The sequence below is a fragment of the Ascidiella aspersa genome, chromosome 7 (assembly GCF_963924565.1).
Source record: "Ascidiella aspersa chromosome 7, kaAscAspe10.2, whole genome shotgun sequence".
Taxonomy (NCBI): Eukaryota; Metazoa; Chordata; class Ascidiacea; order Phlebobranchia; family Ascidiidae; genus Ascidiella; species Ascidiella aspersa.
Window position 1 is genome coordinate 8,458,855 of NC_139453.1, and position 27,606 is coordinate 8,486,460.

At 37.7% G+C, this 27,606-nt stretch overlaps 1 protein-coding gene across 2 annotated transcripts in view; it reads left to right on the forward strand.

Annotated features, from left to right (window-relative positions):
- The window catches only part of LOC146137574 (G protein-coupled receptor kinase 3-like), a 52,119-nt gene that overhangs the window by 9,356 nt on the left and 15,157 nt on the right, over window positions 1-27,606 (forward strand). For both annotated transcript variants that reach the window (XM_083394794.1, XM_083394795.1), the window contains exons 10-17: window positions 98-179; window positions 3,169-3,299; window positions 10,802-10,896; window positions 14,944-15,118; window positions 16,931-17,028; window positions 17,870-17,936; window positions 24,131-24,302; window positions 25,910-25,990. In XM_083394794.1, coding sequence (XP_083250920.1) covers window positions 98-179; window positions 3,169-3,299; window positions 10,802-10,896; window positions 14,944-15,118; window positions 16,931-17,028; window positions 17,870-17,936; window positions 24,131-24,302; window positions 25,910-25,990 — 901 coding nt within the window. The remainder of the gene's footprint in view (window positions 1-97; window positions 180-3,168; window positions 3,300-10,801; window positions 10,897-14,943; window positions 15,119-16,930; window positions 17,029-17,869; window positions 17,937-24,130; window positions 24,303-25,909; window positions 25,991-27,606) is intronic.

Below are 27,606 nucleotides of genomic sequence, written 5' to 3' on the forward strand. Positions count from 1 at the left end.
TCATCTATTGTGACTTGTAGGGTGTTATTTGCTTACATTTTTTTATGCCCCAATTAGAAATATTTTCAACATCGTTTAAATCTTTTCTCATGTACAGGTCGACTCACCCTTCATCGTGTGCATCTCCTATGCATTCCAATCACCCGACAAGCTCTGCTTTGTATTGGACCTCATGAATGGTGAGTACCCAGTCTTCAATGCTTGCTTCAGTGTTGTGATTTGTGTCTTACTTCCTTCAAGCTAAGAGGAAAATTTTGGCCGGGCGCTTGTAAACGCTTGTGCCAAGGCAACCCACCCGCCCGCTTGCCTAATGGGAAATGCGGTGTTTTGTGGTGCAGCCGACATCTGCTGTTTCTCAAAAGGTGCCGGGTGCATTTCTGGAAACAGTGAGAGAAAAAAGGGGGTCAATTTTGTGTTTGTCTGTGGGAAAACAAATAGAGCAAGGTTTTGTGGTTTTTTGTTCATTTTGAAAACAAATGTAATTTTTGTTGCCCCAGTTATTCAAAGTGTAAACGCTTAAAAGAAAACATTAAAACTTTTTTTATTTTATTCTTATGCCAATGGAAAATGTGTCGTCATGATTCAGGTCACTTGTGGTCTTGAAACCGTTGTTGCTTTTATCGGAAAAGTCTGTGGAGATATTTTCAACAATTCAATGCTGTCAAACAGAAAAGTTTTTTTGTTAATGTTTCACTTTTATCAACGTTCTAATTGTCTGTTGCCAGATTTGTATTTTTTCTGCTAATTTAAGTTAATAAGCGCACCTATAGAGGTGTTTTTTTATTACTTTTTATTTCAATACTGAATGCTTTTTATGTAAAGTGTTCATTTAAAAATGTAGATTTTCATGAATCAATCCCGTCTTTGGAGCATAATGTTTGGAGGTTGTAGTAAGACGTAATAAGAATATCAAAGCCCATACAGAAGTAGATATCATTTTGAACGTTTCGAATAAGTCTTTATATATTTTCAACATAGCAGTCTTGCTTAACTGTAAAAATCAAGACAACCAGGTGGTTAAATAATTGCAATTTATTTCAGGCTTGACAATCTTCTTCTCTCTTGGGGTTAGAAACATGTCAAAAGACAAATGTAAAGTATTTTGTCTGAAATTTAATTGCCATTTATTGATCCATCCCCTGTCTCTTTCTGATCACACTCCAATCAGTCCAGCCCACCATCCCAAATCTCTAATCTTTGTAAAACATTCAAAAACGAAATGTATGTGTTTGCATTTAGGAGGAAAAGTATAGTCATTATTTTTTTGTATTTTTGGAAGGAATAGTGTATTTAGTGGGCCTTATCTTTCAAACTGTATTTTTTTGTTGAGCAATATACTTAAAAAGTGATGGGCGGCCAGCATTTTCTAACCTACCTTCAAGGTTATAAACATAATGTGACTTTTATGTCTCCTATTAAACGAATTTGATTGCCATTTATTGATTCAACGCCTTTATTTTGCTGGCAATACTGCCGACAGATCAGGCCGAACATCCCAAATCTCTAATCTTTGTAAAACATTCAAAATCGAAATATATGTGTTTGCATTTAGGGAGAAAAGTATAGTCATTTTTTTGTTTTTCTTGTGAAAAATATAGTGTATTTAGTGAGCCTTATTTTTTAAATTGTAGTTGTTGATTGAACAACATTTACCTAAAAAGAGATATATTTCCAGCCGTCCTGCCAGGTTATAAACATAATGTGACTTTTATGTCGCCTATTAAACTTCAGCGTCGCAACGACGCTTTAATAACGGCCATTAACATCACGGCTTGACATGGTTCACCAAGTAACCATTAGTCTGTTTTAAATACAAGCTCTTTACCATTTAACATGAAGGGTACTTATACTGTTCTAAGTAACTGACGTGTTTAAAGTGCCTGTTACATTATGTAACAATTTAATGGAGGAATGCTTAACATGTTTTTTTAAACACGAGTTTTTTTATTCTCTTGTTACGTCTTTATGTCTTTTTTAAATGGCTATAAAACAGATATAAATTAATTAATTTATTTAATGTTTTTGTAATAATGATTAAAAAGCATGCGACTGACTGTTAAAGCCAATTTACCACAAACTTTTTTGCGCCATCGACATTTATATTGCGACAAAGACATTTTGTAGAATTTTTCGCTGAAATTTAACTTTGACAGCTCAGCCATTCCTATATTAATTGGGAATTTATTTTTTTAAATAATTTACAATTACAGATTGCTAGTTCAAGATCAATTTAAATCTCGCATGGACAACGTACATTGCCTGACAGCCCCCGACCTACTAAAGCGTTGGAAAAGGATTCTTGAAAATCAAAATCGCGGCCTGACTTGCGACTTTGGCGGTTGCAACATGCTTCTCATTAAATATTCACTTTCGACCTTATAGCAGAACGATTCTAAAGCCATAGATGCTATTTTGCTCATCCTCGATTTAATATTTTGAACCGTTTAGTAAAAAATGGTAAAAGCGGGAATTGTTTAAAGGAGCAAAATTGTCTTCAAAAAAACTAGTTCAGTTTCCAAATTCCAATTCTATATTATTTTTCGTATAAATTGTAAGACTAAAGGTGCCTGCTTCACTCAGCGAAGTAACTAGTATTTCATTTTTTTCTAAATAAATCCTACTTCTTTCCAAACCACCGGAAGATTCGCGTGATTTGAAGCACTATTCCTCTTTTTTATTTTTATGCTAGAGAAATTTAAAATGCGCCAAATAGCTTTTAAACCCCCAAGTGTTCAAAGTGAACAGCCCAACTTTTCAACATTTTGTTGCACTTTATTATTGTCGGGACATTTCTTGCAAAACACAGAATATGGTGCAAAAATGCCCAAAGGATCTGAATCGAGTTTTTTTTGACCTAGATGCATTTCCATCCCATGACTTTTTTGTTTAGTATGCGTCTCCCTTTTTGCAGGAATTGACTTTCAATTTAAAAATGCATATATGTTTTCAATTTTGCTCACTAAAGATTTTGGCATTTTGAAGCCTAATTTCTGGTCTATATTTTGACCTTGTTATGCGTTGTCATTAAAGTTTAATGCGCTTGTTTTATGTCCTCCTTTTTTCACGATTTAACTTGCAGTTCAAAAATGCATACTTTTAAGTATAAAGATTTTGACATTTTTAAAGCCCAATTTAAAGCCTGTTTTTTTTTTTACCTTGACCACGCAGGCGGTGACCTTCACTACCAGCTCACGCAACGTGGCGTCTTCACGGAGAACGAGGTACGCTTCTACGCTTCCGAGATCATGTTGGGCCTCGATCATATGCACCAGCGCGGCCTCGTCTATCGTGATTTAAAGGTCGGTGACTACTACCTAGCTTTTTGTTGTTGTTAAAATATCTAAAGCTGTCGAATTTGAAGATTTAAAAAGCCGCTAATTCTAATGCCTATATAGTTCCGTTTTCAACAGAATGCTACTTAAATAACTGTTTAGTTGTAGTTTTGTCCATCAGTCAGTCTTTATCGGACGACTAACTTGTTCATACTCGTTGTCCAATTTAACGAATTAGAGCGTTACTAATTACAAATTATATTCGAATTTGTGTGTTGCGTGTATGTTTTAATTTCAGTTCAAATCTATTTTCCGAACATTTTACAACCCTTTTTTTAGTGTTTCTGTCGTAAATAGTTTCAGGCATGCATATGAATTGCACAGAGACTATGTCACGCGTACGTATCTTAGGCATTAAAAGAAACTTTCCATTTACAATTGAAGTAATAATAATAAAAAAAATTGCAAAACAAAACCATGCCTCAAGGCGCGTGTACGACGTATCTTTGCCATTATAAGATCCGTCTAACAGACAATTCAAGCTTTATTTAACAATTGAAGTTATTTATGCGCTAGTGAAAAAATTTAGATTGCAGGTTGATTCAACGTAGAAAATATAGAATATAACTCATACGGAAAGCCGCCTGTGAGATGTAAACTAAATTCAAATGAAAATTAAATCAACGCAAAATCCCTTTTTTGTGCGAATTCTGCAATTCTAAATTATTCCTAAAAAGCTAAAAAAAATCAGTTGGCCTAGTGCAGTAGTTGTTCTCAACCTTTTATGGCTTGCGGCAACACTAAGAAATAATAAATAGATTGCCGCACCCCTTCAAGATTTTTCCGTCGGTAAATAACTAGAATGTCACAAAAAGCGTAACGGGAAAAACACACATAAACTCTACACAACGTGGGAAGTTATAAATGGATTTATTCCAGATTACACAAAAAGTTGTAGGAGTTGAGCATAAATCAAATTCTTAAAGCTCTCGGCATCTTCGAGCATTAGAATTATAAATGGATTTATTCCAGTCTTAAGATTACACAAAAAGTTGTGAGAGGTGAGCAAAAATCAGACTCTTGAAGATTCTCAAATATCTCTCGGCACCCTTGGGCATTAGAAATGGCACCCCGGTTGCAAACCACAGGCATAGTGGTTTGTTGTTTGTAGGCATATGTGCTGTATCCTGTGTCTCCCCTGATCGACGCAAGGATGACGGAAATATAAAAATTAATGTTTTAAGAGGAATACTTGTATTTGTAAACACACAAAGTTTTTTCATTGTCTTGTTGATTTATTTTATGTTTGTGTAATACTACTTAAAAGCATGCGACAAACTTAATTGAAAACCAGCTCAACGTAAAATCCCAATTTTTTGCCAATTGTGCCATTCTAAATCTAATCTTAAAAAGCTGAAAAATTAGTCAGTTGGCCTAGTGTGTGTGTTGTTGTTTGCCGGCATACGTGCTGTATCCTGTCTCCCCTGATCGATGTCAGCTGCTTCTGCCCTTGCTGCTGCTCGTAGCCGTTTGTTTTTGATCGATGCTTGCTAACCTCAACCCTGTGTTGCCTCGCGGCTTTGTTGCGTTGCTAACGAACGAGTTTAGATTTTTTTTTCTTGGTTAAATATTGGTAACAAGAGCTTTTTGCGGTCTGGTATCTTGTTTATAAAAATAACTAAAAATCTACCAAATATCAACTTGAATACGGTAAGATTTTGAAAACCGGAAATTCGGATGCAATTTAAAAATACTACTTTGGTACAATTTACGACTTTCAGCATAAACGAAACGTTAGTTTGATTCGTGGTTTCTTTTCTCGCTGTCGGTTAAGCACGATTTGGATAAGCTATGGATAAGCGATGGAAAGAAACTATTTTTATTATTTTGGTCTCTGAGTTTTACTTCTATCTATAATAAGACAGATGCACAAACTTCTCCTTGCAAATACTCACGTCTGATCAAACAATTTCAGTTTTTCATGTTAAAATTTAAATTAACCTCGCTGTTCAGGTATTCACATCTGCTCAAAAATGAAACGATTTTAGTTGTTCATCGTAAAATTTAAATTAACCCGGCTGTTTTTCTCATCAAAATAAAATAATGTTTTTCTCATCGAAAATATTTTTTAAAGTTACGATAGCGGCGTCGTATTTTCAATCACTCCAACACCTGAACCAGCAAGCTCGATTTTTAAGTTGACGAAAAACCCGACGGGAATAATTTGATGCAATGCAAATCGCTATCGATCCAACGATCAATCGCAGCCAGCAATATAACGTTTGCTTTTTATCGGCCAGCATTTGGTTGCCAAAGTGGATTTTTAATAAACCCAACAATATTTTCATTTTTGTGCGAGACAAAAAAACTATAGAAAATACGTATTTAGATGAATTTAAACTTTTTGTGATCTATAAATTAAGGTTTGGTCAAGAAACTCACTCGGCTGAGATAAGTTTTCGGTTTTCTTTCATCGTGATGATTTTAATTATTTCACCTTTTTGACCAAGATAAATAATTAAAATTCGGGATGCCTGATACCTGACATTTTATTCCGGTTTCGATAACCGATATTTTGGACAAAAAGTATCGCGATCCTGTCCGATATTAAATCAATTGAGAACTATGCGGAAACGAGTAAAACAATGAAGGGAAACTTTCAAATCCAATGTTTTTTTTCTGGTTGTTAGTCCTGAAGTTTGCTTTAGCAGAAATAGGTTAGGTTAACTTCATTTTTTTTATAAAACAAAAAAAGGTAGAAATCGCTTCTTTTTTTCGCTTTGTACCCCTCAATTAATTTGATATCGGATCGTCACCAATACTTCAGTAGTATCGGTTCTCGAATCACTTGGCATCGGGTATCGACCGATAATATCGAACATACCTAATTAATATAGGATAGCGCTATAATGTTGATTCAGCGCTGCCACTAAAATCACGCCGGGTCCGAGATTAAAGGGATACTGGAATTGTGGAAAGGTCCCAGACCCGTCAATGTGATTACAACGGAACACGATTCGGTCAATGTCATGACGCCAGAATTCCGGTTCGAATTCTTCGCGCTTGGTCGCCGATTCTATTTTAAATTCGCGATATTCGATTAAGGATTTCCAATCGATTCGGCAGAGCGATCGAGATGACATTCCCAGACGCCAAAAGCGACAGCTTATCAATGCCTAACGCCGCTCTTGTAGAATCGCGAATTTGGGTTTCTTCCCATCTGTTTCCATGATTATAATGACTCGCTCCAACCGCGCGTAGTTTTTAATGGAAAAAAGGTATATTGCAGAAAAATTGCGATATTCAGACATTTTTAAAGCCTTCTGACGGTCTAACCAAAACCAGTGGATCAAATAAAAAAATATGTTTTCTTTAGTTTTTTTCTTGTGTTTGTAATAAAACTTTACCGCGTATGAGGTAGTTGCGCATATTCCAACGGTCGTAGGTTCGACTCTTACTCACGTATCAGAAATAAACAGACTTGTTTTTTGGCTTTCGAACGAAACATGAAATAAGTTATTTTCAAATGCCTTTATTAAACACGGTTGCCTGCTGAAAAATAAAAAAGACGCCACACTTTTAAGAAGCTTTTTTTACATTGAATATAGCAAGGAATTTCTATAGCCATATGTTTTAGTGTCTCCCAAATCTGGGTTATTTTTTCTGATAGTTTATCGTTGGATTAAATACGGTGGAAAAATCACCGGCCCTTTGAAGAAAAAATGAAAGTTGGAAAAGGACAGCAATGCGATTACATCTGTTATACGTCGTCGCGCCTATTTAAAATCCAATCGATCCCGGCGGCGTTGTGCATTGCGGCATAATTTTCGGAAGTACACTGCATCCTGCCTTATTCAGTCTGACAGCCAAGAGTCGGAGAACACCTCGCGGGCTTGGCTAGTCTATTAATCGACCGGGATCTGTCGGGCGTATCCTACAATTAATTGGCATTTAGCAATCGATCAGATTCCAAGAAGCCACCGAGCAATCAAAAGCGCCGTACGATCGATTTACATCGTCCTATGATAAAACCTGTAGTTGGCAATTAGTTTTAAAACTGTTCCAAGTAAGAATAGTGTTATGCGAATTTTGGAAAACCGCGCGTAAGTCGTTTTTTGTACAGCTAATGCAAAGTGGAATGGATTTGTTTTGTTTAAAAAATAAAAAAAGTCGTCTCACGTAGGCGTAATGCTTGCGTTTAAAAAGCAATGCTTGTTTTAAACGGATAGGAGGCCTGTACTTAATTGTTTTCCATTACATTTCGGCGAACAATACTTTTTTTTCAGTGTCGGATTTTACCTTAATTTTATTTGTGTGCATTAGTTCCAAGACAATTCGTAAAAAAAATTCTTAAACTTTAACCTTTTTCAATTTAAACCTCCTTCTGGGCGTTTTTCTTTCAAAATAGAAAGGAACTAGCTTATCGAAGCTAAACATCTCAAAAGTGTGTTTTCTATCATCGTTATAGCTAAAGGTGCGTAGCAGTCATTTAGGTTTTGTGGGAACCGTGTTTCAAGTTATATTGGATAGAGCGTTGTAATTGTCGTATGAAATACAACATCTTCAGGGTTTGACAGCCACCCTGGCCGACCGCTGTTTGTTTAGCTATAAGCAAAGCGCGGCGTTAGTTGTCCAGGCAGAAAAACTTCCAATCTATCACCGGCCAAGACCTTGTCAAGCCGTTCTACACGTAACTGCGTATCAACGCCGAAACCGTCTATTTTGGTCCTCAGTCCATTAATCGCGCCACACATCATGTCCCTACGCGTGCGCTCTCGGTCCATACAACAAATCGATTACTTCCAAATAGAAAAAGCTAAAAAATAATAATGATGATGATAAAGCGTGTGTGTGTGCCACTGTGCGTGGCCAAACAAACTGTAGGTGGGCATGCGGCGTTGTTGGGTTGACCGCCATTTGCCTGTTATTATCTTTATATTCAACCTTTTTATTTAATACGTTTTGTTGTTTATTAGGGCTTGACGTACTATTCAAAAATGCATCTTTTTCTTACATTCAAGCACTGCAAGATCTTCCGTGGCATTTTGAAGCTAATTTAGATTAGGTCTAAAAAAATTGTACTGGCTGTTTGATCAAAATACAGAGCGTTTGAATTTTGAAACGATGTGTAGCCTCTGTCAATGATTCACCGTCATCGCTTTGCTTTGGCGGTAATGGGTGCGCGTAATTAAAACCCTAATGTGGTTATAATAACAATTTCGCTCGGAGTTGCACTTTAAAAACCGCCCTGATCGTTTTAATGCGACCATTAGGCGAATGACGCCTAGTCGAGAACTATTTATGTTTAGCAAAGCGGATATATCTGTATATTACGTTGTTGGTTTGGGGTATCTCGCTCTTATGCACACCGGACGCTTAATCGTGCTGTGGAACGATACAAGCTTACTAAAGCATACCCTCTGTAACATAAGCTTTCTACTCGAAGTATTTTTTGCAAGTTGGTCCAATTTTTGTCAAGTGTATATACAAAGGATAATACTTTATTTGTCCTATGGAAATTATTTAAAATTGTTCCCCGTGGATTTAGTCTGGCCTCGAATAAATTTGCACCTCAGAAATAATTTTAACCTTACTATAAATAAACGTAACGGTCACGACAGGTCAACTATTATTTCAAATGTGTGCAAAAAGATTAAACACTGAAAACGGGTGGAAAACAATTAACAACGTTTCAAATGGTCTTTTATTAATAAGTTTAGTCCAAGTCAATCACCAATCAAAGTCATTGCAATCCAAGTAGCAAAATCGTATTTCCAAAAAAAGGCAAATAAAGGTCAACTTTGAAAAGTCCATAAAAAAAATACACTCAAGTCCAAGTCAATTTCTATAAGCCAGCCAGTGTTGTTTTCAATACTTCTATTCGCGCCAAGTCGTGTGAAAACGCGGACTCAATGCACCTAGCATAAGGTCCAATCTTTAACCAAGTGAAAGTGACGCACATCAAAATATAGAGCAAAACACAGTCGCTTCCGATCTAACTCCCAAACACGAATCGGACCTAGTCGTTTTGAAACGGCAAACTTTCAAATCTAAATCTGGAAGCAAAAATGGCGCCTCTCATTATTCAAAGCTGGTTGGTACGTCATCAGAAAAGACACGAGCGCTACCCAAGAGTGCTAAAAGTGTGGCGCCGATCGATTTTTTCCGACACTGACCTTTCGCTGCTGCCGCCAGCAGTGCTAAGACCAGTGTCATTTTGAAATGATTAAAGGCCCATTCAAGTTATATGCAAAACAACTGGCGTTTAAGTCATTGCCCTTGCAAATCGAATCTCTATCATTGGCATTAAAATTTAAATGCGTTCTTTTCTGAGTTTAAAATTCAAATGCCCTGAGTTCGTTTTGCTTGGCAAACATTGACGAAAACTAATCGCTTACATTTTTCAATTAAAAAAATGTCGTTACTAATGTTATGTTAATAAAGTTCGTTAAACTGAAGCTCCCGAATTTAATTCAAATCATTGGTATATATGTCTTTAGTCTAAGTCGAGTCGTTTGTCTAAATCAGGGATGTCCAACCTTTTAGCAGAATGGGCCGCATTGCCACTTTAAAAATTTCGATGGGCCGCAAAATCTCTCAAATTAAAGGCGTGACGTCATAAGTTGCGTCATATCGTGACGTCATAAAACAACCTAACTTATAAACACCCGTTCTTCGAGAGTGAACTTATGCGCAAATAGGCGAAAATTTAAGTTTTCACGTGTTTGGGCTGACATATTTCCTTAAAACGGTCCGGAAAAACACACATTCAGAAAAACAAACATCTTACTTAGCAATGATGGGTGCACAAAGTGCTCGATGGATGTTGAAATGCGACATTAGACTCGATTATAAAAAACACAAGATTATGCCTACATCAAATACTGCGCGATCTTCACGTTTTGATGATATTCGAAACAACTGTTTTTAATAAAGGTTACTGAAAGTGAGAATTAGTGGTGGGCCGCACGTAAATATCAGGCGGGCCGCAATGCGGCCCGCTGGCCGCAGGTTGGACATCCCTGGTCTATGACTAAAATTAGGACGAGTCAGGTTAATGTCTAAAAAATGAATTAAGTAAAGTCAAATCAATGACTTGATCACATTCGACTCTATGAAACGTCGTCCCACCTGCGTTTATCTAAAATATTAGCAACAAAACAACGGCAAATTGTTCACTATACATTGGCGACTTTTGTGCATTAATGTTTTGTACGTACACCAAACTATTTATGTAGGCTACACTAAATATTTGCACGTAGTTTTGCGTCAGTTTTTATTTATTTCTCGCGTAACTCTTCACCATTTAGTGATGGTTGATAAAGTTGGGGTTGAGGTTTGAAAAGCTATATGGGCCTTATTCTTGCCATTTAGATCTTATTCCGGTTTATACGTTATTCTGACTATTAGGTATGATCTATTTTGGTGTGTTTTATTCCCACGTTGATGTTGTTTAAATTTGAAAGGTTAAAAACCGCTTACATGCAACACTCATTGAAACCAACCAATGTTTTGCTTTGCCTTCGCAGCCGGCCAACATCTTACTGGATGAAAGCGGTCACACGAAAATCTCCGACCTGGGTCTCGCCTGCGATCTCTCTAAGAAGAAGCCCCACGCCAGCGTGTGAGTTTTTAACCCTGTGCATTTCTTTATCGTCTATAGCCGTGTTAAAAAAAACTCTGATCTGGTGAAACACGGTTGTGCGAACGCTCGTCAATCAACAGTTAAGTTTGTCAAAAATGCCACTTGTTTTTTAAGACAGATACGACTATGAAGCAAGATTTTTTATGGTGTTATTGTTTGGCACGTTTTTCACGCTTTTTTTCGTTTTTTAGGGTTTTATTTGGGCGAAGTTTTAACATCAAAAGTGGTAACCGAATTGCCTAAATTTTTTCCTTAAATTGTATTTCCTTTTGAATTTATTCTGTAGTGTGTATTTATAAAATCCTTTACAAAAGCCCCTTGCGTTTGTAAATTCAATAGGTTCACTCGAATACGGAAAGTAGAACGATCAATTACTCGCCCGTTCTGGGTTGCCTTACAAACGTTGTGTGTCTTCCAAACACAAAATATTTAGTTAGTCTTCTATTAGGATGACATTAAAAATCCACTGGAAATGGTGCGTTTCGATTTTTTAAGTTCTGTACAAAAAGTTATTGCAGGTTGAAGACTCATACAGCTAAATATATGTTTCATGTTGTCTAATTGGATTTGTCGTTTAAATTGCAATTCTGATTTGATTACAGTATAGCTTAAAACTTATGTGGCCCACGTTTAGTTGTACCGCAGATTCTAGGACAGTGTGTTTAACGATTGAATATCGATTTAACATGGTTGAACTCGCCTTAAGCCAGATCGAATTTCAATAAATGTAATTTTAATTCGGGTACACTTTGATTTTCGTTTTCGCTCATTCGTATCCAATTAGCAACAGATGAACTGCTTTGAATTTAATTCTAATCCGATTTTTTCCGGATTAAAAAAAGTCTTGATATCTAATTACGGAAAAGTCTTGATATCTACTTAAGTCTCCTTATTTCCCCTCGGGAAAACTTGAAATCTACCGCTAGCGCCGCTGCATTATGCACAAGCAACGATAAACAATAGCGGCCAACCATGCCTCCACAATGCAGCGTCTGTTGGCGCAAAAATAAAACGAATTTTTAACCAGCCGGGAGTCGATTCGGCGCCTTCGGGAATTCGCGGCGACTGAGAAATCCGTGTGCGTTGCCGGTACTTGTCTTTCGCAAACCCGGTTGACCAGCAAGGCTTAGATGGTCGTGATTTCGGGGTTGACCGATTGCAAGCAAGCCAGGTTGCTTTGTATATTACTCCGCATGCGTACGTCGGGCTCAGTAAATCGTAAAGGTGGAATAGCATTATGATGGAATATTTTCCAACCATGTAATGTGGATGGGTAGGTTTAATGACACCCCCAGTGAGTGGATTGCTGTATTTCCACCACAATTTAGTTACGTAAATAGGAGAAGTACATGCTATAGAGTTGGAGCTTGTTGTCTTCGCATTGGCTTGGTGAGAGGACGAATGCAAATTCTAAACCCCGCAATATATGTGCTGGTACGAGTCACATTACATTTTTTCTCCGTAAAACGGACGACCTTTAATTGACGGTGCACGCTTGGGGATTTTATATGCCCTGTTATGTGCTTTTAGTGTCGTTTTGCCGCCCCTAAATGGAATGGCTGGTGGTAGACATTTATGCTGAAATCTGTATGCAAATATGGGCTTCGGTTTTTTCAAGAGTAAAAATAATGGTTTTGGGCAACATAAGCGACATTTCTATTAATATAATGAGCACAATGATTGGAGGTTGTAGTAAGACGTCGTAAGATTATTCTCCAAGCCTATACGAATACTATGGGCCTAGATATTCTTACTACGTCTGATAAAATAAGTTGGTTAAGTAGATAAGAAGAACTAACTAGAAAACTAAGACACTAAAATAATTTTACTTGGCTGTTTTGAATCGGCTAATTAACCACAAACTCTACAAAAATGGTGAAAACGAAAATCACTTATTTCGAAAAGTGGAAGCCCGAGCACAGATGCTGCAAATATAGTGTATTCGTAAAGGTTGAGTGTTTAAATTACGTCCTAAAACCCGTTACTTTCTTACAAAAGTCTTTGAAATGTCTTTATACTTATTTCCTAAAAAAATACGTGGCAACCCTGTTGACCCAGCGGCTAGACCTCCTTTTATGCGCTTTAGGCGTTAAACGGCGCTCAGTAAAACAAAACAGAAGTCAAAAACAAATGACGATCCTTTGACATTTGCGCAAAGACACCCCACCGCCTACATTCGTAACCAGCCTAAGCCGTGATGCCGGCAATTGGCTGTTCACGCACTCATCATACGCAGTCGTTGCTATTACGTGTGCGCCGCGACAGCAACACGCACCGAAATAGAAAAGGAAGGGACTATTTGCCCGGATCGCTTGATAACGCATGCAGCAATACGTGATTATACATCAACTTGGGTTAGGACTGCGGTTGGCCTTTGGGTTCGGATGGTGGCACTATTAAATTTCATTTCCCGAGTTTTTCTATATTTGGATGATTTTCCATATCCGTATAAAATAATTTTATAGCCGGGTAAATAGCCTCAACAAGTGCCTATTGGCTGTTTGCCCGACTCGCTCCGCTATCTATACACCCGTTAGTGATTGTATACCGATTTAAACTACTTTGTGCTTCCCACTTAATGGGCCCTTTTCAACAGAACACTTTTTTTTACAGAAAATTTTATTTATGTGTTTAAGTGCATTTTTTTCGTTACACTTAGTTTGGCCGCACAGGGTTGTCATAAAGTCTTTAAATGTATTTGAATTGATTTACGCATTGAAAATTATGTTTTTCCAAGTCTTTGAAGTCTTAGAATTTAGTCTTAGAATTTTTTATATGTTCAGCCTCAGTTATGTTTTTAAAGTGCCGTTAAAAGTAAAATTACAACACATTTTTAGTTGTGTAGACTGTAGAATTAGAATCAATGCAAAACGTCCGGCTCGCTTCAGTACGCATAAACCCATAAAAGATTATATACCGACTATGTTGCTTTCCGATTGGTGAGCCTTTTTCAACAGACAATAGCGCATCTAGATAAAAAGCCAGGAGCGCTTTGCACTGTTCATAAGCTGCTGCAACTGTCGTACTGCCGCGCTTTTTGGCGTGAGTCACCCTCGTTTTTTGACGTACTGTCGTTTTGCGTGTCGCGGTGGGTTTCCTTAAGCAAGTATGTGTGCTCTTACCACCACCTTTCTCCTGGCTCGACTCGCGCAAACGAACCCGCGCCAACGCTTTTGCGTGGTACAGCTCATTTTTTGCGTTGTAATTTCACCTTTTTCAGGGCGTTTAGTCCACAGCTTAATATAGGGATCAGTTCCGTTGTATATTGAAAGTACACACACCTATGTGTTCAAAAACTGTGATCTAGCTCTTCTGAAGCTGCTTTTTGACCAACTTACATATCAAGTTATACTGAAAGCCATTCTAGACTCACTAAATCTGTTGATCAATTATGCTTTTTTCCGTTACCAACAATAGTTTTCCGTTTTTGACTCATAAATTAGCTGAAAAGATACAAAATAATTCTTACTAAACAGGAAATTAAGTAAATGAAAACGAAATGTTATACTTTTTTTTTTTTTTTTTTTTTTTTTCTCATATCTATTTACTCCATTTTTTACAAAATTACAATTTCCTTTAGCGCTTTCGGTTTTCTGTGCACGTTACCAGTTTTAAATCCCAACAGCTTCTATCGGAACCGGCCTTTGTTTCACCTTTAAAACAAGGAACAAACCCTTCAGAGCCAGGACCACAATTTTTGAACACATATGTGTGTGCATCTTTTATTAAGTAATGATATGGTATTGTAGATCCCCTTCAATGTGAAGTTGCTTGTACTAACAGAATGTTGCAAGCATTGGCGTATGGTCGTTTCGCGACCCGCTCCTCTCTGGCCCTGCGTAGCTCAGTTGGTAGAGCGACGGTACCGGTATGACCGGAGGTAGTGAGTTCGAACCTCACCACAGGCTAGTTGTTTATCTAGCCTGTCCTGCTTGCAGCACTATTGATCGCAGATTCGGTGAGTCTGTGATGGCTTTCGGTGTTTATAAGGCCAACAAAACGAGCTTTTTCCTGTTGTATCTCCAGGGGAACACACGGCTACATCGCCCCTGAAGTCCTAATGAAGGGGGTTCCCTACGGCGTGGCGGCCGATTGGTTCTCTTACGGATGTACCCTCTACAAGCTGCTAAGGGGGCATTCCCCCTTTCGAAACCACAAGACCAAGGATAAGGCGGAAATTGACCAGATGACGCTCACCACGGTAGGATATTTATTCCTGGTGTTTGACTTTAGCTGTTTTAACGTTTCAAGTCTTTGGTTTGGTTTTGAGATTTTTCTTTTCTGGTTAAAATTTATGGATACGGTTTTTATACACCCACATGGTATAAGTGTGTTACGTAACTCTTTTATGCAAAAAATTCTATTGTGCAAATTTAGACTTTTGGTAATGTTTTTTGGTAATGTTCCAAGCTGAATTCTCTATTAGTTTTAGTCGCAACTTCTGCTAATTCTTGCTCTTTTAAGTATTTATCTGAAATTTGGATTTTAAAATACCAATGCAGTGCGGTAGGCTATTAATTTCAAACGCTGGTACTCTGTTTCAAATTTGTTTTTATCGGTTTTAAAAGATAGTATACCAAATAGCATACAATGTCCTACATTTTTTTAAATGTTTGACTCGCCCATTCAACATTTCAGACAGACTTTTAGTTATTAGTTTGCTTTTGTATGTATTCAAAGGTTGTGTTTTGTGCACGAATTGACATAGATAAGCTTCACAATATATCCTAAATATTTGACACAACCTGAGCCTTGATATGATGGTAGAAAGACGATTTGTCAGGTTTTCGACAAATACGGCATTTATTCAGAGAAAATCGATTACATAAACAAGATAGAAAACGATTTTAGTCAATTTTACGCTTAATACATCGTTTAATCGGAGAAAAGGCGGTCCTTAGAAATGCGGAAGTTTGACATTTCAAGGACAGCTTGTTTAAACGAGAACGAACAAGCTGTTGTTATCTATTTCTGTATATAAGGTCTTGCTAATTTGAAAAGGCACAACGTCGCAGTGATTTGCAGGATGTGTGACTTTTTGATGTGTGACAAATTGCAAGCCGTACCTCTGTTAACGCAAGTTCTTGTTTTTGACCGCCTCATGAAAAAACGCATGCCATTCGAAATACTACAAGGCATTTTGTAAAACTTAGTTAAGACTATGTTATAAAGCAGTGCTCAACCTAAAGTATGAAGTAGGGATGTCCTAAAATCGTAGATGATGGCCAATGCTAAGTTGTAGTATCGGTACTCGTCTGATACTACGGTGGAATCACTGCCGATCACATGCAAAATTGTTATAGGTATTTCAACCATTGCTATCGAACGCAGAAAGTTTTTAGCTTAAATTTAATAAATCATAGACTGTTAACAACTTGAGGTAACCACAATTCTCGACACTGAATCTAATTTAAAGTCTAAGCCTGGAAAAATTACCTTCAATGTTTGAATTTCATATATTTTGCTTGTTTGAGCATAGTAATGACGTCATTTGGTATTGGGCCGGTTCGCGATTCTTTTTGTCCAAAATAAATATTCTTTTTGTCCAAAATATTTGGCCGGTTCGCAATTTCTTTTTGTCCAAAATAAAATATCAAATTTCGGAAATCCCTATTATGGAGATTGGCTTGAAATCAAATATATAATAATATGGATATTTTTGCCTCCCAATCTCCGTTTATTGTTAACAATATTTAGAGTTTTTTTTTTTTTAGAATATTTAGAGTTAGGTAGTTTTATATAGCTATACTCTTTTTTTATGTTTTTGTTTTTCGAGGTCCTAATTTTAATTTGTCTTGCAAAAATTGAAATACTAAAGAGCTTGTTTGTGTTTTAAGGAATAAATAGTTTGAAGTGCGTGCCTTCGGTTGGTGTTTTTTTAACTCGAGTGCACAGTAACATTTTGCAAAACCATTTTTTTTCACTTATTACATTTTCATACTTTGACGTTTATTCGCACACCAACCCTGTTTTTCCTTCCGTTGACAGCCGCTATTTAAATGTTTTCTTGCAGGAAGTGAAAATGCCCGAGAGCTTGTCTTCTGAAGTGTCCTCGTTTCTTACCGGTCTACTGCACAAAGACCCCAAGGAGCGCCTGGGCAGCCGCGGAGGGTAATAATTTAGAGTAATTTTAAAAGAAAATTGCACGTGTTTTTTTTGTTTGCTTATACCGGTGGATTAAGGACAGTGGTTCTCGAACTTTTTTCGTCTTGCGACGACGCATTTGGAAACAGTTTTTTGATTTGCGACGGACCCCCCCAGCGATAAGAAAGTTGTTTATTTATTTACACGGAAAAGTAAAATCAAATCGTGCATTTTTTTCACAACAATGGGTTAAATGCACATTTCTTTAGGAAATAATAGCACACCACTAAGCATTTATTACCGCAATTGAGTTTGATACGAAACGTTTGACAACTGCTGGGTTAAGTGGTTCGTAAAAAAAGTTGGCTGAAAAAAAATTTCTTTCAAAACTCAAACCGAAATGATTTAATTCATTGCAGCGCGGCACGTGCACCCATCTCATTAAAAAACAAATTTCATTGTGTTAGCCCGTGAGTCACTAGAAATTTCTCAGGCGTCCGCCATGCAATTCATTTAAAAAAGTTTAGAACCACTGAAGTCACTTTCGCAATGACGTTTTTCGCGCTTCGTACACCGTCCGCTTCGCAACGGTAAACGGTGGTGAACAAAAAAAAGCAATTTTCATCAAACTATAAATTTTGATATTGTTCCTTAAGATATTGTCACATTTCAGTGCCCTTTCTTATTTTTGCGAAAAAAAATTGATTAGGCAAGATTTTCTGCGCCCCCAAAAAATGCAAAGAAATATCACAGGGTTTTAATGCTTACATACAGTTATTAGTTTTTTATCTACGTCGATTTTTTTAATTTAAAACATTTAACATGGTCAATTGGCAAAGAAAAAAACGGACGTTTCTTTATGTTGCAGTGGGGAAGAGTTAAAGGAACACCCCTTCTTCCGCGACGTCGATTGGGAGCAGGTGTACAGACAAAAGGTTGGTCGCTTTTTAATCCCGCAAATTATAGCTGGCACCGACCAATCGTATTCCGAATCGATATTGGCTTTCGCCTAAGTAGCGCGCACTTTATCCGGTTCAATAAAGAACGAAGGCAATTAAAAGTTAGGCAAGTGAAGACGACAGGTCGGACGGTCTGAAAGAAAATAAAATTATTTTATTTCGACCGAAACGTCAGCAAGTTTTCAATTATAGTCCTTGAAGTACATATACGAAAATCAGCGGATGTTCATTCTTATTTGGGCCGAAAATTTATTTTCGGGGCATATCTTGTTTGGCCGCTATTCTTTTTGAGTTTGCTTTGGTATGTTTCCTATCGATTTTTGTCCGAGCTTTGTAGAAAAGTAAACATCGTAGAACATTCAAATTTTCAAGTAGAGTGGTATCTATAGGTGCACATAAGAGGATCGTGGGTCTGCGCCCCTAGAAGTCTTTGATTGGGGGTCAAAACCCCAAAAATATTGTGACGTCATCCCTTTCTCTGTAGCTATCCACTTCTGTCAAACGGTTTTTCCTCTTGTGGAATTGCCATTTAATTGCCGAATCCCAAACCCCGAAGTAGCTTTGCCCGTGTCACTCACACACACATACAGTACACGCATAGTCGCATAGTGACCTTGCGGCGGCCTGATTTTGTTTGTACAGGCGTCATCGTCTCTGGTCCGCAATATTATGATGTGCAGACGGCCAAATCGCGCCGTGGCATTGTGACGTAGGCGTATACGCTCGCCCTCCAACAAACAGATCGATTCGACATCGAAAGTCGGTCGAATCGAAGCGAAACCGTGTTTTTAGGGTTGAATGAAAGCTGCCAATATGTCTTTGTATATTCGCGTGCCCCGCTTTTGTTTTTGAACTTTTTTTCGGTTCCATTATGAGGCCTAATAAAGTCTCGAACTTTTACTTCAATTCAGTGGTGTAAACAAGTCATTTTGAAACGATAAAGTCCACGTCGAGTCCTATGTAAAATAACTAAAGTCTAAATTAAGTCATATGTAAAAAAAAACTAAAGTCCAAGTCTTTTTAAATGAATACCATAGCAAGTCATAATTAGAGAAAAAAATTCTGGCTGTCACAAATGTATCTCTCTTTTTTTTTTGAACCAATACCAATTGGAGTATGTGTGGTATCTGCGTGATTTGGTAAATGTGTAGCGTGTCGGTTACGTCGAGCATTAGAATTGTGTCGTGTGTCGTTTACGTCGAGCATTAGACTTGTGTCGCCTGTCGTTCACGTCGAGCATTAGACTTTTGTCGCGTGTCGTTCACGTCGAGCATTAGACTTTTGTCGCTTGTCGTTTACGTCGAGCATCAGAATTGTGTCGCGTGTCGTTTACGTGGAGCATTAGAATTGTGTCGCGTGTCGTTTACGTCGAGCATTATAATTGTGTCGCGTGTCGTTTACGTCGAGCATTAGAATTGTGTCGCGTGTCGCCTCCTTTAAGGAGTATGATTTGCAATTGACTCACAAACCATGTCTTAACGTCGCTAAACTAACGAACACATAAAACAATAGTTTTCTATTTTTTACCTGGCAAATCCATATCGCTGCCTTAAAATATTTAGGAAACTCATAACTTTTTATAACACAAAATAAAAAAAAGGTTTTACAATACCAGGATCGCCACAAAGTCTTTGAATGTCTTTGAAATGGTTTGTGTATTGAAATTTCTTTGAAAAACCTTATTTTTTAAGTGTTTTATTATTTTTTATGTTTTGTTTTATGTGTAGATTTCAGTTATGTATTTAAACAGTGCCGTAAAAACATTTTTTAGTACTTTTTGTTGTGCTCACCGAGGCATTTGTATACGGTAATGTTTTGTTTTCGAATTATATTTAAAAAAATCGGGCAATACAATTTTAGGTAGATTTAAAAGGCTATAAACTTTCTTTGTAAAGTTCCCAATGTCTTAGCATTTTTTTGAACCCCAGTTTTAGATACACTGCATGACACGGTGCCAATCAAAAAATACCCTATTTCCACTCAGAGAAATAACGCAGTACTCGTTTAATTTCTTCTATAGGCCACGTTGAGTTACAGAAACACTTGTAGTTGTAATTTGTGTACCGCAGCTCGACTTTAATGTGGTCGCCAGTGGCCGCCATGTTGCCCTAATACAGAGAAACGCGTTTAAACACTTGCATTGAACGAGTTACAGTTAGTGACATACTGTCATTAATTACACACAAATACAGTTACCATTGCAAGCGAAATGACGCAGTACTCGAGCCTAAGTAGACTTTCGGTCGGTGCGTTGCTCTCGTTTTGTGTCGCTGCTGCTGTCACCCGCATTCAATCAGTCGCCGTCAGCGAACGACGAGAGCGCAGTTTCCGTCTTGCGTTGAGCGGCTTCTAAACGCATGCCGCGCTTACGGCGTGCTAAGCCCTATTCCTATAGCCTCTCGTACAGTCATTGCAGTTTTGGCGCCTCTACTACCGCTGATATCGGACTCTGAACGCATAATTAAAGGTGTTAGACTTGTTTTTTCTTATTCTGTGGTAACGCCCAGTGTTTCGCAACCTATTTTGGCTTGCGGCACCCTACAGAAATTATAGGTAGTTCGCGGCACCCTTGCTCGTATTTTTGCCGAGTGGTTATTTGTAACGTTACAATAAACGAGATTGAAACAGCACATTAACAAAGGTTGAAAAAAACTTTTTTTTTTGCACTTTTATCGCGCATAAACAATTGTATCAAGAAGCTTACCAATGGAGCAAACATTGGAATTCTAAAGAATTTGAAATATCTCTCGGCACCTTTGAGCGTTAAAAATGACACCCCAGAGTGCCGCGGCACCCCGGTTGAGAACCACTGGCCTAGCCTCTGGTACAGTCATTGCATTTTTTTGGCGCTTCTACCACCGCTGTTGTCCGACTCTGAACGCACAATTAACGCGTGTAAAGCTTGTTTTTTCTTGTTGTTTGATAAATTCGCCCTCGACAAGTCTGTTACCGGGTATAAATCGAACTTCCTGGTATTTTTAACAGGAACTTAACTTTGGCAACTAGTAACTTAGGATTGAAACTGGCGACTTGGAATTGCATGTAGCTTCTCTTAGGAATCGAGTTATATTTGTTTACAAAAATGATTTTTTAACAACACTCACGCAATACATATTGCGTTTATAATAGCCTATATATCTCGTAAAACTCTAGGCACGGTCTGAAATTTGTCAGTTTTGACATAATGAATGTCTACATCTTGTTCTTAATTATTCAAACAGTCGTTTTTTTTAAATGTTCGGCAAATTTTTGCCAAAATGTTTTTTGAAGTAAGTGTGGTATTTTTAATGCCTTGGCTTAATTATCTAAGAATATTGCGCACGATTTGCATAAATTTCAAGCGACACACGGGCATGAGCAGGTTAATTGGCGCGATGTTCAGTTTTATTTAAAAAGGAACTATGCTGTTCGCAAATATTTTGTTTCCACAATAGTGCGAAGTAATTGCGTTTGACGGCCGCCTTATTTTTCGGATTCCAAACGCATAAAGCATTTGGGTTTTTCGAGAATTTCTTTGACCCGAAAATGTTGAACAAAAATACAAAAAAAAAGCAATTTGCGTTTGGCGTCTGTTTTTCGCTGCGTTCCATTCCGCTTATGTGCGTGTGTCTGTGTGCGTATGTGTGTGCGTGTGCGGTGTGCGTATGTGTGAAAATACCTTGCTCTTTCAAATGCGCGTTGGGTTAAGTTACCAGTGTTTGACACAGAAAGTTTCGTGTTTTCCGTTTGAAATTTACCTCATCTGAACAACACAAGAAACATCAGCTTCAGATTTGAATCGTTGAAACGCTTTTTGAAATGCGAGACTTAGGAGAATGCTCCCAGACGTCGTATACCCATGCATTCTCACAGCCTACGTCATGACTGCAGGACAAATCGCACGCTTTCGTGAGTTTCGCAGCGCTTCGCGCGCTCGGGCGTGACCCCGGGTGTGTGACGTCACAAAGGAGGAAGGGTTACTCACGCCTGTGCCCGGGAACGAACCGCAGACAATTATGTGCCAACATACCACGTATAGACCGCGCCAGCCTCCGCTGACTAATCACTGTTGTTGCTGCCTGCTGCTGTGATTTCGCTGATGACCCGTCGTTTTGCAGCAGCGGCTGCAACTAGCACTTTGTCGCTTGTCAGGTGCTATTGAGTTTGCGTGTCGTGTCAAATGACTTTCAATGAGAGGCTATGTTTTTCTTTTTTGGTCATGCATGTAGGCTACCAAACTGTAGCACTGCTACTCTGTGGCAAGCGCAAACGCAGTGATTCAACAAAAAAGTTTAGGCTACCCCGATCATATATAGAGGTTACCCTGCTGTTTGCAAGTTCAATCAAAACTTTTATGATGTTCTTACTAAAATCGAAAAAAATCACACCCTAAAACCAAAAATGACATCTTCAACACCGGTTTTGTCAAGTTATCTTTAGTTTGTCGTTCAACAGTCCACTTAAAATGTTCAAAAACGTTACAATTTGCGGGGTGCTTAATGTCTAAAAACTTAAAAACTCGCTGTGTATACAACCCTCCGGTCAAACGACTGTGTTTTAAAAAAAAATTAAAGCTAGTAAGAAATTCGTATTTAAACCGACAATATAACGTTTTTTTTTTAATGTTTGATCGAAGCCTTGGTTCAGTTAAAACAGTTTTGTCACAGAGCATCGCTGGCCATATGGCGGCTATACAATGACAATTTAGGAGACACTCGCAATGCGTTCACACTTCAGTGGTTTTTGTGTGTTTGCAATGGAACATAGCTTTTGGTGCATTCGTTTAAAAAGCTTTAATTTTAAAACTTTTTTTGTAAAAACTACTTACTGCAAGCTCATTTTTAAATAGTTTTCTTATCATTGAAACTCCAAAGAGAAAAGTGTCCGTTGTCTAGTGTAATTTACCATTCAATTATTTTCTTTATCAAAAAAGGAGCAGTGTTAAAAAAAATAAAACACCAAAAGATTAACGGTCAAAAAAATAGTTTGTTTGGATTCCCGAATCTTCACGTGGTCTCCAGTTTTAGAACCACTGTTCCCGACCGCTTTTGTTTACATGCGCGATAAAACGAATTTTTTGGGGAGGGGGCTTACATAAGGTTATAAACACAAAAATATTACTGGGCCGACGGAAAAACCAAATGGATGGAAACCACTGCGCCCTAATGCGTCGCTTATGGTCGCACGTGCTCTAAAACCGGCCGTTTTTCCATTAGCAAGCGACATCGGCACTTTGTGATCTTTCTCGCGTTCGCTTATTGGTCTACCTTGCCGCTTGCGTTAAGTGCGCTCGGCTAATGCGTTTTATTCCGCACGTTAAAAGCCAAAAGCGCATCACACCTGTAATTGGTTTTGCGACCGAGGCGAGAATAACGTTTTTGCGACCAATTTTGTCTCGTCTTTCGCGTTCATTAATTGCCTGTTGCCATGTGCAAAGGGCTCTGGTGGACCGAGGGCCACAGTTAAATAAACGCTGGACTATATAATGGAATGACGTCGATCGCAATTGTGACGTCGTGGCCCTGTCATTATTGACAAACAATGGATTTTTGAAGTAGCCCCGCCGACACAAGCATTTCCTCGTACATTAGCACGTAACGATTGCCTGCCATTAGCATTAGCGATATTTCATAATAGCATCGAGAGTGACAAATCACTCTAATGCTGCATGCACCACTTGGCGATTTTACCTTCCGCGTAGAATAGTATTCACATCGGTAAATTGCTTGCTACTTCCTCGTTTCAAAACCGCTACCATGCTTGTTACATGAGATGCTTTATGCGTATTAGGGTATTAACATGTTTTTAGAGGTGTTACCTCTGTGTTTTAAGGTATCGATACTTCAAGGTACTTTACATTGGAAAACTTTGTTAAGATTTTTAGCGCAATATTGGACATTTTGATTAACATTTTCATTTGATATCATTTTTGAACAAAGTTTTCCTTGATATCTTTTAACCTCTTAGATCGATTTTTTTACCTTTTAGAACCTAATCAAATCAATAAGCCGCTTAGGACTAAGATATTGCAAGTATTGAAGGCATTGCCACCCCCAGCATAAAAAAAACATTTAATAAAATGTTAAAAAACCCACAGGCATTTTCTAACTTGAAAAAAACAATCCTCCAAAACGCAAAAAAAAAACGGTGTCCGATCGCCTCTCCCTTGACCCTTGGCCTTTGTGACGCAGTACATCCCGCCTCTGACGCCCCCTCGTGGCGAGGTAAACGCCGCCGACGCTTTCGACATCGGCAACTTCGACGACGACGAGACGAAGGGAATCAAGCTGACCGACGCCGACCAGGAACTTTACGGCGACTTCGACCTAATTGTGTCCTCGCGATGGCAGAAGGAAATATGCGGTAGGTTGCAGTGTTGTAAACAAGTCATTTTGAAATGATGTCAGTCCCTGTCAAGTCATTTGTGAAATAAATCCAAGTCATCAGTTGCCTAGTCCAAGTCATCAGTTGCCCGAAGCAAGTCCCGGTCAAGTCATTTGTGAAATAACTTAATTAAGTGCAAGTCAAGTCAAAAACAAAGTCCCTAGTCAAAAAAAAAAAATATATAGTCAAGTCACAGTCCGAGTCATCAGTTGCCAAAGTCAAGTTTTTATTAAGTCATTATTAGAGAAACCACTATTTCAATAATAATAAAACGATAAACCTTTAAAAATGGTAAAATCGTCCGATTATGAGCAGGCCTGTGCTGGACAAGGCTTGAATTACGTTATAAAATTTTAAACGGCTGTGCCTTATTATCAGAGAATTTGATAATTTACGCAGAATTCCGAACACATCCATCGTAAATTTAACTTCACACCAGTGTTCAAACGATTATTGCAGTTTGTCAACAAGGCCGTTTTATGCGTCGGCAACGAACTGCTATACTGGTAATGGTCCCAGCGTAGGAATTTATTTAGTTACATTTCTGTTAACTATTTCACAGTTTCGGAAACCTGTCCGAAAATAATCCCAGCTCTCATCGTGCCTACAGCGCTAGCACTATTTTCTTCTCAAATGTTTGACTTCTTAAGAATTTTAATCGATTTGCAATTTTAATTGAATTTATTTACCGTATAGCTCACTGGTTTCCACCCGAGAAACATATGTTAAGGGCAGAACAGAAACCTAACTCGAATTTATTGGCTTATTTCGGTCCCCTGGGAAATTCTAATTGACAGCATCTGATGAATTTACTGAATACGCTATTTTTGAGTTACGCTGGATTAGCCCGCGTCCAGATAGCATCGGATGAGGTATTAGCGAGGTAGTTGAAGAATAATTATTTTAATTGTTCAACTAATATTAGATTTTTCAAATTTACTCCAAAAGTTATTTTATCTCCGCATTTACAAAAAAAATCCACTTGCAGAAAATATTTAATTTTCAGCTTTTTTTAATTCGATTAAATCATTAAACTTGAAAAAACCTATAAATTATGGAATAAATTATTAAAATATAATTTCGCTCAATAAGATTAAGCTTTACTTTTAGATCAAAATCCCTATTAGTTTTTTTAGCCTTTACTTTTCGTAGGTTGTGTTTGTGTCTCACAACCTACTAAGACTGAACCGCTGTTATACAAAATAGTATTTTCGACCAAACTGGCATCGGAATAAGAAATGTCAATATATTCAAATTTAATTTCTATTTAAATAGTTAGCATTTCGTTTGAATTCGTCAAACTATAAGACACCTAGAATTTCACAATTGTCGTGTAATGCCATAACGGTTTATGTCACATAAATGTTGAGTCGTAAGACTGCCACCGGATTGTCGTTAAATGAATAATAGAAAAAACGGAATAAGAAATAATAGCAATATATTGGCAAATTAGATTTCTTGACTACAAGACGCCAAGCGTTTTACAATTGCTGTGTAATACAACGTATATGTTAGTTACATAAAGGCAATACAACAACCAAAATTTCGAATCAGGAATATAAACTTTTGCTTGTTGTGTTGTACAGACACGGTGTTCGACATGGTCAACCACGAAACCGACAAACTGGAGGCCAAGCGAAAGTCCAAGGGGAAGTACCTCGACGCAGGTGAGTGACGTCATGCTTACGTAGGGCGGCCGGAAATGCGACTCCTTAAACGTATCGACACGATGGTATACCTTATGGTTGATATATGTTTGTTTGCGTCTAATAGTTGATTTTTCCCTGAAGAAACTTTCGCAGGAGTAGATTTTCTTGCAAAGCACCGTTCCACTTTTTAAAATAAGCGTTGCGGATTTTTAACATTAGTTTTTCCTTCATTATTGTTTAACTTTGAATTCAACAGCAACTTTCTTCAATACATTAATGGCTCAAACTGTGGGAAAGTTGTAATGCATTTCAAGCCCAAGGTTAGACCCCTTTAGATCAGCCTTTCTTAACCTGGGGTAAATTTACCCCAGGGGGTAAATTTCCTCGTTTTAGGGGGTAAGTCCAAGAATATGTATTCAAGCTCTGAATATTCTGGTTCGTTTTCTTCAACTAACCTATTCTCTGCATATAAAATATAAAGCACGAAACCGACTTAACATGTTGCATCTGATATTCGTTATGCTTTATCTACTACTTTACCAGGGTAGCCGTCGAACTGAAGAAAACAGATGTATTTTTGACTTTTGTTATTTTAATAAATGAGCTCCACTTTTAGGGGGTAAATATGATTTTCATATTTTTTAAAAGGGTAAAACATACAAAAATGGTTAAGAACCCCTGCTTTAAATGAAGTATACCCTATTAAAAATTTTAGATTAGTTATAACCGACGAACTAATGCAGGCAGTCTGTTGTTATGCGGGTCAAGCTAAACTTATAAAACAAGACTCTGTGTCGCAAAAAACGCAAATCGCAAGTTTTACCTCCCTTCAACATTTGACGCCGGTTTATGGCTGTTTTGATAAGAGAATTGACTATGTGCCAAAAAGCGGCCTGTAAGTTAAACGCCGCCTTCAAAACTTTTTACGTAGTCGTTTTGTTGCAGTTCTGCAGTACGACTACCAGTATTGAGCACAGTATTGTATTTTACTTATAACGTTTCAAATATGATTAAAAAATTTGCGCATAACAAGTTAGTGGCTAATTTTAATCCTTGTTAATCGTAGATTTCCTATGTATCATACAGTCAATAAATATATCAGTGTTTGGACGATACTATTGGCTGGTATTAATGACGATCCTATACCCAATAAATTTAGGTTTTTTAGCCTCGGTTTGCGATTTGATTTTTCAATTTTATCTTCCACTAAAACAAACAACGGAACATACGCGGTTACCATGACCTACTTGTATTTACCCTTGTTCTACCGTATATAATGGGCCGTACATTTGGCCTTTAACATGAAGGCCTAATGGAAACATTAGTGTATATTTAAGCAGTAATAATTTTTTAAAAAGGGTTTAATTCAAAAATAAAACGGTTTTGCACTGAATGTAGACTCCATTCCACTTTCAGCAGATTTCTGGAAGTCTATTTGTAAAAAAAAAAAAAAATTATGACGTCATCTATGAAAATTAGGTAAAAAAAAAAAAGCAAAATTATGACGTCATCTATGAAAATTACTTGCATACCCCACGGTCCACGGTAAGCAAAAAAAAAAGTATGGGTCTACCGTAAAAACAGTTTAAGAACCCTTGATCTGTATCGATACAAATGCGAAATATCGCACAGAA